Source organism: Cololabis saira, chromosome 8, assembly GCF_033807715.1.
Source record: "Cololabis saira isolate AMF1-May2022 chromosome 8, fColSai1.1, whole genome shotgun sequence".
NCBI lineage: Eukaryota > Metazoa > Chordata > Actinopteri > Beloniformes > Belonidae > Cololabis > Cololabis saira.
The window spans coordinates 18,176,494-18,193,449 of NC_084594.1; the positions used below are offsets into that span (position 1 = coordinate 18,176,494).

General features: G+C 36.0%; 1 protein-coding gene across 1 annotated transcript; it reads left to right on the forward strand.

Moving 5' to 3' along the window:
• The first annotated feature begins 643 nt into the window (after nt 1-643).
• pnp4a (purine nucleoside phosphorylase 4a) lies at nt 644-6,274 on the forward strand. The gene is made up of 7 exons (XM_061728469.1): nt 644-795; nt 2,040-2,203; nt 2,716-2,819; nt 3,894-4,069; nt 4,182-4,372; nt 5,290-5,369; nt 5,812-6,274. Exons 1-7 carry the CDS (start codon nt 773-775, stop codon nt 5,962-5,964), a joined length of 891 nt encoding a protein of 296 aa, XP_061584453.1. The 5' UTR covers nt 644-772; the 3' UTR covers nt 5,965-6,274.
• Nucleotides 6,275-16,956: the final 10,682 nt, after the last annotated feature.

The following is a 16,956-nucleotide window of genomic DNA, read 5'->3' on the forward strand; positions in this document are numbered from 1 at the left end:
AGTTCCTCGTGACCTGACAGAGACTCGGGCTTATTCAGTTGCAGGCTCCAGCTGTAAGGAGGTGAGATGTTTCCAAGGTCATGTTTTGCGTCATATATTACTGCCTCCATGGTATCTATTTATTTTTATTTCATAAAGTCAAGCTGCTAATGCTTTAAAACACACATATCAGTCTGGTAAAAGGTCTTTTTTCTATATTTCTGCTCCTGCCTGTTCAATTGGCCGTGAGACTTCCCTTGCAATGCTCTTCCCTCTCAATCTAAAGGACATTTTTCTACATCAATAGTCCTTGTTGCATCCTTCCTCCTTTCAGTGCTTCTGCACTTTAAGTTTTTGTTTCCATGTATAAAAGCTGGTTTAGAGGGATGTTGGAGTCCAGAACATGATCCTGCAGCAAGCTCAGCAGGAAACCCAGCAGCAGCAAGGCTTTAAAATACTACAGTCATGTTACTGTAAGTGTGGGAATTATGTAAAACCAGAGGCTGGATTTAGAAACCAAATGAAAAAAAGAAAAGAAAAAAAATAAACTACAACCTCACATAGGATTTTACGACACGAGAATGCCATTGGCCACTGCCAATGAATGGATGAGCTGTAAACCAATCAGGAGCATGAGGACGGTGGATATGTAGGCCGGTCAGCTTCATCTGACTCTCACTGTCTCCTCATCCGTCTCACACACACACATCACACAGACACACATTTGTAGAAGCTGCTCGATAAAAAATACACACACCAGTCATCTTCAACTCATCAGTCATATTTCTCCATCATGCACAACAGAGAGCAGATCAGGTAAGTAAATCTTTGTTTATGATCTTGTAACTAGTATGAAATGTATTCCTACTAAACCTCCTGTCCTCTCATATTTTAAGAGTCACTTGTGACATACGGTTCAAAACTTTAAAGTTTAATGAAAGTATTTTATTATCCCTTTCTGCTTCCTTGTCCTGCTACCAGCTTGAAATCATTCGTTGGATTCTTGATCCCAACCAGACTTTAGTAACGCTAAATACTACAGTACACAGTTCACAGAGTAATCTTGTTGCACAACATTCTCACAGGTTCCCACAGCTGCTTAGACGGAAGTACAGTACGTGTTTTAGCATATGTTTAAACATGTAGTTGCACACGTACTTACAGAATAACGTCACAGGAAACTTATGTTTACAAGGTATATAAATGCACTGTTAAAGTTGTTCATTTCAAAAAAACTTACTGTTCTGCTGCTTTGTGAGCATTTCTGATAAATAAATACAATCAATTAATAACTGTTTTGCAACAACCACTTATAAAGATGAAACTACAAGTTATAAACAGAACACTAACACTTCAGCAATCTTTTAGGGAAATGATACTTGTCATACTATCCATCATTGTCATCATTGTGCAATACTTCTATTCAGCTCTCTGTTTTAATGTATTTTACACTCTTGAAAAAACTTTTTTCTGTTTCTGTTATTACCTTGAAATCAGTAGATACTTTCAAATGTATTTATTTATTTACTTTTTTGGGGAGCTGTTATTAGGTTAGAAGTCAAAGTCAATACACAGAGATTTTTATTTTGGTAAATCTTTCTTTGAGGTGTCTCTGATGTGATCCTCTGCAGGTTTGACACTTGAGATGGACTTCTCTGTGTATTCAAAATGAAAAATAGGTTATTTCACATTGGATTAGATCACAAGGCATTGTTGATTACTGTTTCTAAAATGTGCCCAGGAGAGGTCCTTGTGTATCAAGTACAATTATAGCAAGTGTAAAGAATAGAAAAAAAAGCTTTAAAAAAACTCGACCCTCTCAATTCCATCCATTATGTGTGGAACATTAATAAGAAATAAACCTGCAACACTAACAGTGGCATGATGTTGCAGATTAATACCTGAGTAGATTTAATTAAATAAAATCATGATGTACCCTGCAATGAAAGATGGTTGTCTCTTCCAGAAATTATTCTGCTTGATGAAATTACAACTTGTTCTGTCCTATTGAGCTAATATTTTGGGAAAGTTTTCATTCCGTGTGCCCTTCTTCTTGGCAGTCATGATGAATACCAGAAAACAGCGGACTGGTTGATGTGTAAAACGAAGCACCGCCCCCAGGTGGCGATAGTGTGCGGCTCCGGACTGGGCATGCTCGCTGACACCCTCAAGTGCCAGGACTCCTTTGCTTACTCGGACATACCTGGCTTCCCTCAGAGCACAGGTATTTTTGACACACCTACGTTGTAAAAGTTTATTTACTGAAGTAAAACTGAATCAAAACATTACTGACCTTTCAACATCTTTTTCATTCAGTGTCAAACTCTAAGAGTGTCTAATTTCAGCTCAACCCAAATTTTAATTAGATGTCACAAAAAATGCATATAATGCAAATTCATATTTTTATATATATATATATATATATATATATATATATATATATATATATATATATATGCATTTTATATATATATATATTTATATATATAGAAATTAAGCTGAAATTAGACATATATATAAAATGCATATATATGTATATATATATATATATATATATATATGCATTTTATATATATATATATTTATATATATATAGAAATTAAGCTGAAATTAAACTTCAAATCCACTCAAACTCATGCGCGTGTGTGTGTGTGTGTGTGTGTGTGTGTGTGTGTGTGTGTGTGTGTGTGTGTGTGTGTGTGTGTGTGTGTGTGTGTGTGTGTGTGTGTTTTGCAGTGCAGGGTCATGCAGGGCGGCTGGTTTTTGGAGATCTGAAAGGAAAGTCCTGTGTCTGCATGCAAGGTCGTTTCCACATGTATGAAGGACACTCCCTCATCAAGGTATGGGCTCGGGTCTTTGTACTGGACTCCTCAGGACCCTCACTAACATGATGCATTCACTGACAGCTGGACGAAATTACAGTAAACCTGGGTCTTGTCATAGTAACCAACATACACCATAACTGATTTCAATCAGAAGTATATCGGATTCTTTAGTGCAATTTTTGCTTTAAAGATATAACTAACTAAAAACCCAGGTCTCATGAGGGAGATTCTTCCAGATGTAGCATCACTGCGCCATTTCAATTTTAGTTTTTTTTTTTTTTCTGAAATAGATTTATTTGGGGAAATTATGCAGAGGAGAGGAGTATTTGTACTGGCACTGTGTGCAAGGAATGTCAATAAGAATGTTGTTAAGTTTGGACTGAATGAGTGGATTTCAACACGGCCAAGTTAAATTGCATAACGCCAATCCTACTTAGTTTTACTCACACCCAACAACACTGATGACACAAGCCACAAGAGCAAACAGAACCATTTTACCTCGCAAAAAGGTTATTTTCACTTATCCACACTACACACACAGTGAGCCGTTAAAAAATCCCAAAACTGAGTCATGCAGCCTAATTTCAACACACACATGACTGTAATGAACAGCATGAGACTCAACCTGTAGTGTGTGTGTGTGTGTGTGTGTGTGTGTGTGTGTGTGTGTGTGTGTGTGTGTGTGTGTGTGTGTGTGTGTGTGTGTGTGTGTGTGTGTGTGTGTGTGTGTGTGTGTGTGTTGGGGGGGGGGGGGGGGGCAGCTCAGGTCATGTGTGGGTTTGGTCACATGCAGCCTTTTTACCAGGCTGCTCAATGATCCCATTGTTTCTTTCCATATAACACATATTTTGTGAGTCACACTGAGACTGAGACTCTCCTCTAGGTGGCACTGCATTAAATGTCCAAAACTGCTGATCAGAAAACATAGATTTCAGTTAGGGGCAAAAAATATTCCTACGTTTTTTAAGCCAGTTATATAATTGTCAGAAGAAACAGCCTGGTAAAAATTGTTTTTGTATCTCAGGCAAAGTCGCTTCTAAAAAAAAAAAAAAGTAACAGATGCAATGTACCTGTGTTTTGTTCAATCAGACCACATTTCCAATTCGGGTTTTCAAGCTGATGGGGGTAGAGACTCTTATTGTGACCAACGCTGCCGGCTCATTGGCTGACGGCCTCAAGCCTGGTGACATCATGCTCATCAAAGACCACATCAACGTTCCTGGACTGGTTGGTCTGAACCCGCTATGTGGCCCCAACGATGACAAGTAAAAGCCACATAAGCTAAATTCTTATGTATTATTTGTGTGATGTAATATTAAGTTATTAAGTTTCTTTTAATCATATTTTTTGTTGGTTCCGATAATTCATCGTTTACAGATTTGGGCCTCGCTTCCCTGCCATGTCAGGCTGCTATGACAAAGGGCTGCGTTGCCTAGCAATGGAGCTCGCCAAGCAACTAGACATCACTGGCCTGGTGCAGGAGGGCGTGTACGCCATGGTGGGCGGCCCCAACTTTGAAACCATCGCTGAGGCCAGACTCTTGCATCGACTCGGCGTGGATGCAGTTGGTACGAGACACGCAGACTCCAGACTTGCAAAGCTGCAGAGTTCAGCACAGCTGCAGTTTTGTTTGTTTTAGAAGAAGTGGAGCTGAAAATCCACTTCACAGCAAGGGAGGCACAGGAAATTTCATAGTGTTAAGATCATAAACTTCTTGAGATGAAGAATTACACAGACTCTTTTTCCTCCTGCCCCTGCCAATAATTTTATTGCTTTTTCTTCCAGGATAAATGTGGAATTATCCTATAGCTGCAAAACTCCAACTGTTAATTTTACTGCATTGCAGAAGGAGCTGGCTGGCCTTTTCTATTAATTTCTGAATTAAACTGTGACATCTGTATGTAGTTGGGATAAAACATTCATTCCCTGTACGGCTCTTCTTTTCCTCAATTCTTTCCCATGTATGCCATGTTTGGACTTAACAGTTCATAGTCAACAGATTCCATAGGGAAGAACATATTTCAGAGGAGAAGACATTGCAATTTGATTGCTCTGCTACTGGAATGACAGTGTACTTGATGATGTCAGCTCTTGATTAGTAGGACATTTTCAAGCAAGGTTTATCTTGACAGATGAGACGCATGGCTTTTTAGTTGTAGCTTTTACAACCATGAATCTGCTCTTCTGTCATGACGTCTAGTTGTTGATGAGAAGGTCATTTTGGGATATGTTGCCATCTGAAGTGCACACAAGTCTCGACTGGATACAAATTAAAAAGAAAAATGGATGGAGCTAAAACACAGCCAGTGATTTTGACCTCATTTGGCCAGATGTTGATTTGAAATCAGAACAGCAGCTGATGACATTTCACAAGAATACCATGAATGGTGTATTTTAACCCTTGCATTTAAAAAAAAAAGGGAATTTAATTTGGTGTCTTTGTTCTGTTGCATCTGTTTCAGTAATGCACTGTTATTTTTTTTAGGTATGAGTACGGCTCCTGAGGTTCTCGTGGCAACTCACTGTGGCCTGAGAGTTTTTGGTCTCTCGCTGATAACCAATAAGGTAACACACAGATAAACCCGATCAAAACATCCAATTGTGACAGGTATGGATGGATGGATGGATGGATGGATGGATGGATGGATGGATGGATGGAAATTGTGACTGGTTATGATTTTTTGGCAGACCAAACCTATTTAACTGATAGTGAGTGAGTGAGTGAGTGAGTGAGTGAGTGAGTGAGTGAGTGAGTGAGTGAGTGAGTGAGTGAGTGAGTGAGTGAGTGAGTGAGTGAGTGAGTGAGTGAGTGAGTGAGTGATGTCAGGTAACAAAGATGCAAATTGCAATTGGTTTATTTCTTGCTTGATTGCTTGGTTGGTTGGTTGCTTGATTGATTGATTGATTGATTGATTGATTGATTGATTGATTGATTGATTGATTGATTGATTGATTGATTGATTGATTGATTGATTGATTGATTGATTGATTGATTGATCTGCCTCAGGTGGTGAAGAGCTATGAGGACACTGAAAGCGTGAACCACGAGGGCGTCTTGGAGGTTGGCCGGTTGCGGTCTCAAACTGTGCAGCAGCTGGTGACTGAACTTATAGGAAGGATGGAAATCAATAACAATGACAACACAAATAATGTTGCCTGAACCAACACACATCACAGTAATCCCCACACCTGTGTAAATATCTGATTGTTGGAGACTTTGCTGGAGATTTTTGTCATTTCTGTTGTTTCATTTCACATTTTTCATGTAGTTTTTTTTTTTCTTTCGAAGTCTTAGCTATTATGGGAACTTTATTTATATCACTATGGTGCCTGCTTATTGTCCATCAGGGTAAACTGGACTGTACTTTTTCATTTCAGATATTTGATATCAAACATGTATACAACAGTAAAAGGTGTATTTGATGGTGCTTTTATTACAAAACAAAATTACAAAATGCTGATGTCCATTGCTCATGTTTAATTACTGGATTTATTTTGTAGACAGATTCATTGATTTACTGATCTAATTAAAACATACTGCCACAGCTGCTTTCCCCCCGTTTATTGCTTCTGTAAATCCGTTTTTCTGCCAAAGATTTCCACTTGCATTTCTTCATTCTCAAGCTGCGTCCGAAATTGCATACTTCCATCCTAATGAGTATTCAAAAAGAGTATGCAAGATTTTTTAGTACGTCTTTAGTACGTCCGAAACATTAGAACGTACTCAATAGTATGCTCTATCCATACTCATTCCGGAGAATTTTTTTAGTGTGGATTGATGGACACTAGCCGAGCAGAAACTTCCCACAATGCAATGCAGCGGGTTTGGTTGCTAAGTGATACCAGAGACGTTCTATAAACCGAGACAGCCCACTAAGGTTCGAGTTGCAGTATCTGTGTCACGTGACTGCCACGCCCCTTTAGGAGACCGGAAGTAGGTCCTGAGTCTATTGAGTCCTATGGGAAAAGTGAACGTGAGCACAGATTATTACCAATTCCTTCGCCCCATAGTAACCTAAGTAAATATGGGACCCATTTTTCAAAAGCCACAAACCTTCTGAACATTCTGACACCAAAATGGCAATTTTCAGACCGACAGATTAGGAGAAAATGAACTTTGTTTGAGACCTGTCTCTGTCTGAGCAACACACTCTCGCGAGATTTGGCTCTCATCGTTTTCCCATCGGATAAAATTAAGTTTAAAACTAAAATAAAACTAGCTTCTTTGCTTAATAATACTGTTATTTTTATTATTTAAGTCTTTTTGGAAGAAAGTTGTACTGTATCTAGTGTTGTATGTTCCAAAACGATGTCAAGAGTACCTGGCTGCAGGCAAGATGGCCGACAAGGGCGCGGCCATTTTTTCCAACCATACCGGAATTCCAGACCGGAAGTTGGTCTTCTTCGTGTATATTATTATTCGTCGCGCTGAACCAGACCGGGAGTTGGTCTTCTTTTTTTTTTTTTTTTTTAATAGAAACTTTATTGAAAGGTCAGACGTTACAATTAGTGAAACACATTCAGGTGTTCCCAATGCAGGTAGTAATGTACATGTCCCATTACAACAGTAATAATAAACAACAATTAAACAAATGTAGTACATATAATGGCATGACGTTATTGATAGAAAAGATTATAACAGCTGAGTGAATTGAGCATGACGAATAAAACAGCATTAGAAATCCAGAAAGAGTAACAAGGGAACATAAAACTGACCCTAATGTGACATATTTTAAAATGCTTTAACATAAAGTGCAACAGACTGAATAAAATAAATAATAAACAGACATAATGAAATAAAAGGAACTTATATAAATAAGTAATTAAATTAATAAAGTAATAAAACTAGTAAGGAAAAAAAGCAGCATTTATAAGGGGGAATTCAGACTGATTTTATCCAATTCAGTAGGGAAAATTCTTTAAGAGATCATATAAATTTCGTGCCTTAATTGTTGTTATACGTTTTAGAGATTTCAAATACATTTTAAATTCGTTCATAAATACACAAAATTTAGGGGATGATTTTAGGGTCCTATTCTTGTGGATAAAAAATTTGGCCAAGCAGAGGATTACATTGCAACAGAGTTCATCATTTTTGTTTTTCAAGATCATACCAAAAGTTACATTATCTCTAGAAATAGAGGATGGGAACGATGCAATTTTCCGTTTAATAAATTTGTGAAGGTTATTCCAGAATGTTTGTATTGCATCACAAGAGAAGAAAATATGGTCCGTAGTTTCAATTTCATTTTTTAAATGAAAATTTAAATTTTTTTTTTTAAATTAAATTAAAAAAAAAAAAAAGGAAAATAACTCATATTCACTATTCACTCATAATTTTTCCCCTCATGGATCCGTTTTATGGAATAACAGAGTGATAATAGTAAATAGAAAATCGTTATTTAAAAGAGATTGGTATGAGGCAGGCATTTTATTTGTGAAGGATATGATGGATTCTGGTGGAGGTCTTCTGGACTACAGGACATGGTTAGGAAAATATAAAATAAATTGTACTCAGAGGGAATATAACAGGATCCTTAAAGCAATTCCTATTCCACTTCTGCATTTAATCCAGAATACTTTGTTATTTTCAAGTGTTGAATCAACACTACCAAGACTGATGATTAATGAATGCAACTTAAATGACAAAAAATGTAACAACAAAGTGATTAGTGCTGCGTGGAAATCAATATTTTTTTACGATTTCAACAGAGGACGTAAATTCCAAGGGCTTGAGAAAGTAACAGCATCTATGTTGGAAAAAGCTCACTCTAAATATATTAAATGGCCTATTTCCCCAAAGATGAAAGAAACTCACTTTAAGATACTGCATAAAGTCTACCCAGTTGCAGAATTTCTTAAAAAAAGATTTAAGTTTGAAGTTGACCTGTGTACTTTCTGTAATGCAGCAGATGAAACTTTAGATCATATGTTTTTCTTATGTCCTGTGTCCAGAAACTTCTGGAAAGAATTGAGAAGTTGGTTATTACTTAAAATAGATGACATACCAGTTTTTAATATTTCTCATATTTTTTTATATGTAGACAATTTGAAGGCTGTTATATCTGATATGATAAATATAATTATTATCATGGGTAAATATCATATTCACTGCTGTAAATGGAGAAATGGTAAACCCTCCTTTGATTGGTTTTTAAATGATTTTAAATTGTTCTTTTTGTCCCTCAAAAAAATTGATTCCAGCAAATTGGTTAAAAAGATTTGTGACGACATATCTTGTTTTTTGCTTTTGTGATTCATGCCTCAGACCTTGCTCCTATTTTGTTATGGTTTTTGTTTTGCCTGATTTTGAAAATATATGCAAATGGTTTTACTAGTATTTTAAAATAACAACCCCTGTTTGTTTTGTTTGTTTTGTTTTGATTCATTTCTACATATATATATATATATATATATATATATATATATATATATATATATATATATATATATATATATATATATATATATATATTTTGTACATGGCTTATACTTGATGACAACATTCCACGTCATGTTTAAAATGTATTAATGTCCTTACGAGAAAATGTTATGATACTGTGTTATTGTATGTTCAATAAAAAAAAAAAACGAGGAAAGACAAACCTCCGGATCAGCGCGACGAATAATATACACGAAGAAGACCACCTTCCGGTCTGGTTCAGCGCGACGAATAATAATATACACGAAGAAGACCAACTTCCGGTCTGGAATTCCGGTATGGGTGGAAAAAATGGCCGCGCCCTTGTCGGCCATCTTGCCTGCAGCCAGGTCCCTCTCAACGATGTGGGGAGAGGGGCGGCCACGCCCACTTAGGAGACCGGAAGTGTATACAATTTCAAACCATTGCCAGTAACGGCAATGCGCTATCTTGTGTATAGAAGATCTTTGGTGATACGTATATGTCAAGTATAATATTAAGTATAATAATATTATTATTATTATTATATAATATTGATATTATGATATTTGTATTTAATAATATTATATAATGTCAGCTTGTTTCGGCCAGAATAAACGGGAAAGAGCAGATCACTGCTACCGCTGCTGTGACAGGTTACCATGGTAACAACCCCCCCCTCCCTACGGCAGGAAGTGCCGTGTGCACTCTTAATAGTAAGTCCGAATTAATGCACACTACTGATATTTACTCAAAAGTGTGCCAAATTTAAGTATACTTTTTAGTATATACTTTTTAGTATGGCATTTTGGACAGTTTCTCTTTACTTCCTCATTTCACATCACAGGAAACTGCTGAGCAAAGAGGGCTTGAGACTACAGGCATTTTACCAAACAAAACATTCTTGGTTTTGGAGGCTTAAAAGTAATTGTCCTTTGATATAACCTGTCAACTGACAGCTTTAATGTTTCACACTCACTTGTACTTCCAGTTGCATTTCTAGAAAATACACAACGGTCACTTAGTGGTTTTCACTGTTGCCTCACAGCAAGAAGGTTATATATATATATATATATATATATATATATATATATATATATATATATATATATATATATATATATAATCTCAACACATTTTTACTTTTTACAATTGTTTTAAATAAAAAAAATGATAATAGAATCAAATCCTTGTGTGGCTTTAAAAATAATCAATCAGAATGTTTTCTTTCAAATCCTGAGTCTCCACACATTTTGGTCCTTTTTGAGAAAGGAATTAAGTTACAAGGAACTTGAACAAGAGGGGAAGGTAAGTAATTATATTTAAATCTACTGTTAACTAATGGACGAGGCTCCATGACTGTACAGAATTAAGTGGGTATAGAAGATGGATAGCCATATTGTATATTTGTTGAACCCTTTTGTGTGCAAAAGGTCACTTGAGAGAGAAGGTTTCTGTTCAACTATCATCAAATGTTGGTGCCGTATGTTTGTAAGTAATAGCCCCCCCCTCCCTACGGCAGGAAGTGCCGTGTGCGCTCTTAATAGTATGTCCGAATTAATGCACACTACTGATATTTACTCAAAAGTGTGCCGAATTTAAGTATACTTTTTAGTATATACGTTTTAGTATGGCATTTCGGACGCACCGTCAGTTTCTCTTTACTTCCTCATTTCACATCACACGAAACTGCTTAGCAAAGAGGGCTTGAGACTACAGGCATTTTACCAAACAAAACATTCTTTAGGACGTCACGATCAGCTGTGACCTGTCATGGCGGTTGAGTGGATGCCTCGCGGACTCCACTCCTTTTGTTTGATGATCAAAACTTTCAGATCAAACTTTTCAAAACATTAGAGTTCCCTTAATGACCTGTTGGTTAGGGGGGATATCTTTATTGACGACGAAATCCCACGGCAAGCGCAATAGCCGAGATGGATGAGATCAAGAAATCACTGGACGCCCTTACGGGGAAAATCAACGTGATGCAGGATAAAACACTAGTGAATTTGCTGAAAGAGGTGAAAGATCTGGTGAAGGAAGAGGTGAAGAGTTTGAAGAAATTGATAAATGAAAAGGATGACAAGATTGCTACCCTGGAGCGGAGAGTGGATGACTTGGAGCAATATACACGCAAGGATAATGTGGTGATTAGTGGATTGAAAACCAGACACCGCTCTTACGCACGGGTTGCCAGCGGGGAGTCAGGAGGAGAGGACGCTCCGCTGAACGAGCTGCAGACTCTTGAAGAACAGGTGATTCTTTTCTTACACAGTAAACAAATAGCCATTGAAAAGGAAAGTATATCAGCCTGTCACCTATTGCCAAAGCGAGCCTCTAACAGAGCGGGGCCAACAGAACCAAACATTATCATACGGTTTGCAAATCGGAAACACAAGACGGATCTTCTGAGACAAGGAAGCAAGCTCAAAGGGACAAATGTCTTTATGAACGAGCATCTAACTAAAAAGAACGCGGACATTGCCAGATGTGCGCGTTTATTGAGGAAACAGAAAAAAATTAAATCAACGTGGACCAGAGACTGTAAAATATGGATACGCACGAATGGATCATCCACAGAGGAGGAGAAATCCATTGTTATTCGGGAGATTGGATACCTGGAAAAATTCCAATGAGATGGAAGGGACTAACTGAGAGATGCACAGTGAAGGTGAACTGGGGACTTGGAGCAACCTGGAGATGCAGGCCTGTCATGAGTAACAACAAGGAAGTGCGCTCTGGTCTGCCATTTCCTCCCTCACTCTCTCTCCCTCTTTTTCTTTTTTCTTTTTTCTTTTTCTTTTTCTTTTTTCTTCTTCTTTCCTTTCTCTCTTTTTTCTTTTTGTGATGCGGGACATCAGGGACATTATGAAGATACAATCAAGTGGAACTATGGACATGAGTGAACACTTTTTTCTGTATTTTGGATTTTCTATTTTTATTTTTCTATTCATGACTTATTTTTTCATTAATGATGGACTATGAGAGTGACGATCAGGATGAAATGAAAGAAGAAAACGACGGGACAACCCTTATAAATAAATATTTAGATTTTAATTATGAAACATTTGATTACTCTGGGAAAAAAATACATGATATGGACTGTGACTGTGACCCAGAAACAAATTTTTTTCATACCATGCAAAATGAATGCAGATATTATACTGATCAACAATTCAATGCTGATATTAAAATGATAGGTGTGTTCTCAATTATACATATTAATAGCAGAAGCTTAATTAAAAATTTTTCAAAGGTATATGATTTTTTGGGGGCGTTGAAAACTAAATTCAGTGCTGTAGCGATATCAGAAACTTGGTTAAGTGATGAAATAGTAAAAGACTATGAACTGCTGGGGTATCGCATGTTTTATGTAAATAGGAGGAAAAAAAGGGGTGGGGGTGTGGTCCTATATGTTGATGAGACACTTCAGTGTAAACAAGTGAATAGCATGTCTAAAGGGATGGATGACATGTTGGAATTCATAACAGTAGAAATTGAAATGGAAAAAAACTAAAAACATAATCATAAGTTGTGTTTATAAAGCTCCTGTATGTGGAATAGAAATTCTTAAGGAACAAATGATTGACCTGTATGAAAAAATTATTAATAAGAAGACTGTTTTTGTATGTGGGGATTTCAACATTGATTTACTAAACCCACAGGGGCATATGGGAACAACTGACTTCATTAACACCATGTACAGTGTTGGTCTCTTCCCTAGGATCACTAAACCAAGTAGAATTACTAGGTCCAGCGCAACTCTAATTGACAATATTTATTCTAACATCATAGACGGAACTGTTGGGGGATTGTTCATCCAAGATATAAGTGACCATTTTCCAATTTTTACAACATTTCAGTACAATCTAAGGGGAAATCCTGGGGGAGGGAAGCAAACAACATTTAGATTGAGAAATGCAGAAACAGTGGAGTCATTAAAAATGGACTTGATGAGACAAACCTGGGAATCTGTTTATGTTGAAGATGTAAATGTTGCATATAATTCATTTTTGAGTATATTTAAAGAATGTTATGATAGAAATTGCCCACTGAGAGCATGTAGTGAGAAAAGTAAAAAAGAAAATAAGCCATGGATATCCAAATCCCTACAGAATGCAATCAAGAAAAAAAACATACTATACAGGGAATTTATAAGAAGTAGAACAGATAAAAATGAAAGAAGATACAAGCTATACAAGAATAGATTGACAAAGATAATTAGGATAAGTAAGGAGAATTACTATAGTAAACTAATGGAGGATAGTAAAAACAACATAAGAGAGACTTGGAAAGTAATTAACAGTTTGATTAAAAAGAACACAGGTAAATCTGGCTTTCCCCAAGCCATCTTAAAGGGAGATACTCATATTTATGACAAGGAAAATATTGCAAATGAATTTAATAGTTTTTTTGTCAATGTAGGACCGAGGTTGGCAAGTGATATTGCAGCACCAATTAATACAGATTTAGTAAGTAATTTGACAGAAACTAATGTAAATAGTATATTTCTTACAGCCACTGACGAAACGGAAGTTAAGGGGATTGTCAGAGCATTTAAAAGAAAACGGTCCACTGACAATAATGGTTTTGACATGGCCTTAATGAAGGACACTATAGAAGGTGTGGTTAAACCTCTGACCTATATTTTTAATCTTTCATTCAGAACTGGAATATTTCCAAATGAAATGAAAACGGCAAAAGTAATTCCTTTATATAAGTCTGGTGGAAAAGAACTATTGTCAAACTATAGACCAGTGTCTTTACTTCCGCAATTTTCAAAAATTTTGGAGAAATTATTTGTCACAAGACTGGATAGTTTTATAGAAAAGCATAACATCATGAGTGAGAATCAGTACGGTTTTAGAGCAAATCAGTCTACTGGATTAGCACTTATAAAACTCATGGATGAAATAACTACCGCCATTGATAATAAATTACACACGATAGGAATTTGTATTGACCTTAAAAAGGCCTTTGATACGATCGATCATGAATTACTAATGCAAAAGATGTATAAGTATGGCGTCAGAGGGGTAGCTTACTCCTGGTTGTGTTCTTACCTAAGTAACAGATGGCAATATGTATCTTGTGATAAAACTGATTCTGTGTCATTAAGGGTTACATGCGGGGTCCCGCAAGGGTCTGTGCTGGGGCCAAAATTATTTATTTTGTATCTGAATGAACTTTGCAAAGTGTCTAAAAGTATGAATTGTATCATTTTTGCAGATGATACAAATTTTTTTTGTTCCGGGGACCAGTTAACTGAAATTATAGCTACTGTTGAAAATGAGATGAAACTCGTAAAGAAATGGTTTGATGTAAATAAGTTATCTTTAAATATAAGTAAAACAAAGTTTATGATATTTGGGAACCGTAAAATAGATAAGGTAGTTAAATTGAGAATAGAAGATAAAGAAATAGAAAGGGTGTTTGAGACAAAATTTTTAGGTGTCATCATGGACCATAAATTAAATTGGAAGATGCATATTAATCATGTCAAATCTAAATTAGCTAAATCGATAGCCATATTATATAAGGTAAAAGATATGTTGAACCAGCGTGCTTTGTATATTTTGTATTGCACTATGTTTTTTCCATACATTACATACTGTTTAGAAATATGGGGGAGTGCATATTTTACCCATACTAAACCGATCTTTATTCTTCAAAAAAGAGCGGTAAGGATTATCACAAAATCAAATTATAGAGAACCATCAAATGAATTATTTATTAAATTAAGGGCATTTAAATTCTTGGATTTAGTGGAATACAAAATAGCACTGATAATGTACAAAGTGTTCAACAGATTGTTACCTAGTAAAATTGTAAGGATGTTTAAAATAAGGATAAGTAGATATGAGCTTCGAGGGAATCGTATGATTGTAAAACCAAAGTCTAGGACTAAAATTAAAGATCAATGTATTACTGTAAGGGGAGTAAATATATGGAATGCACTTGATGATAAATTGAAGATGTGCCAGTCGATTTATGCTTTCAAACGTTTGTTTAAGTTTAAAGTGTTTGAAAAATATGAGGGATCCAGTAGATGAAACTATTACGGAATTATGTTTTGGGATTGTGTAAACAATATGATTTATTTTTTATATTATGTTTTGTATGTTTTGATCTGAATAAGTTGATCATGTGAGAAGGGTAGGCGTAAATAAGCAATAGCTTCAGCCTATTCCTTTTCGGTTAGGTCTCGTTTGTTTTTTTATGTGAACTAATGCTTTCAGTGGTGACTACATTATGAATGACCTGACTGAAATAAATATATTTTCATTCATTCATTCATTCATTCTTGGTTTTGGAGGCTTAAAAGTAATTGTCCTTTGATATAACCTGTCAACTGACAGCTTTAATGTTTCACACTCACTTGTACTTCCAGTTGCATTTCTAGAAAATACGGTCCCTTAGTGGTTTTCACTGTTGCCTCACAGCAAGAAGGTTATATATATATATATATATATATATATATATATATATATATATATATATATATATATATATATATATATATACATATATATGTATATAATCTCAACACATTTTTACTTTTTACAATTGTTTTAAATAAAAGAAATGATAATAGAATCAAATCCTTGTGTGTATTTAAAAATAATCAATCAGAATGTTTTCTTTTAAATCCTGAGTCTCCAGACATGTTGGTCCTTTTTGAGAAAGGAATTAAGTTACAAGGAACTTGAACAAGAGGGGAAGGTAAGTAATTATATTTAAAGGAGCTTGCGGCTGCTTTTAAGAAATGAGACTCTCTATCGCCACCCTCACCACGGCGGCCATTGGGGGTACTGCAGCCAACAGTGAAGCCGGCACAGGAGAACGGGGAGAACGTGCATGCAGCGTCATGTGACGTCACATCCGCAGCCCAGCGCGGGAAAATCGGGACCGACTTGCAGCACATTTTGCAAATAAAAAAAACAGCCTCAAGCTCCTTTAAATCTACTGTTAACTAATGGACGAGGCCCCATGACTGTACAGAATTAAGTGGGTATAGAAGATGGATAGCCATATTGTATATTTGTTGAACCCTTTTATGTGCAAAAGGTCACTTGAGAGAGAAGGTTTCTGTTCAACTATCATCAAATTCTGGTGCCGTATGTTTGTAAGTAATAGCTCCGCAACCATGATTTGACCCAACAACGGGCGGACTCCTTGTGTTTGCGCTTAAAAGGCGTCCATAGACACCTTACATTGTGGGTCTTGAAGCAGCATGTAAACAAACATGGCTGTAGAAAGTAATGCTACCGTAGAAGCTGTTTTTAAGCCTCCTTTTTTTCATACAGCTACTACCATGTTGACCTGGAAACCAACAGGAACCACCTTCTCTTCATTCATTCATTCATTCATTCATTTATTGATTCATTCTAGACATGTCAAAACCCTTATATAACAACATTAACTCTAGTATGAATCTATGCATCTTTATACAAATACTTACAAATGCTTATGCTCGAAATAAAAGATATCAAATCCAAATCAAATCGAAACACACATTTGGAACCTACAGAATCCCTTGTAAATAAATGTATATAAATAAATGAGTCTATTCGAACTGAATGTACACACAATAAATATAAATAAAATAAATTTTAAAAAAATATACCCAATGTGCTATCTATATATACATACCCATACATACCTAAATACTGTACATGCACACACATAACAATACACATGATACACAGATCCTGTGTGTCATGTGTATTGTACAACAATCAAAGTACAGCA

Coding starts and splice junctions, on each gene's coding strand:
- pnp4a (XM_061728469.1), top strand. CDS start 773: ATGCACAACAGAGAGCAGATCAG. Junction 796..2,039: donor CACAACAGAGAGCAGATCAG/GTAAGTAAATCT, acceptor TCTTCTTGGCAG/TCATGATGAATACCAGAAAA. Junction 5,370..5,811: donor TCTCGCTGATAACCAATAAG/GTAACACACAGA, acceptor GATCTGCCTCAG/GTGGTGAAGAGCTATGAGGA.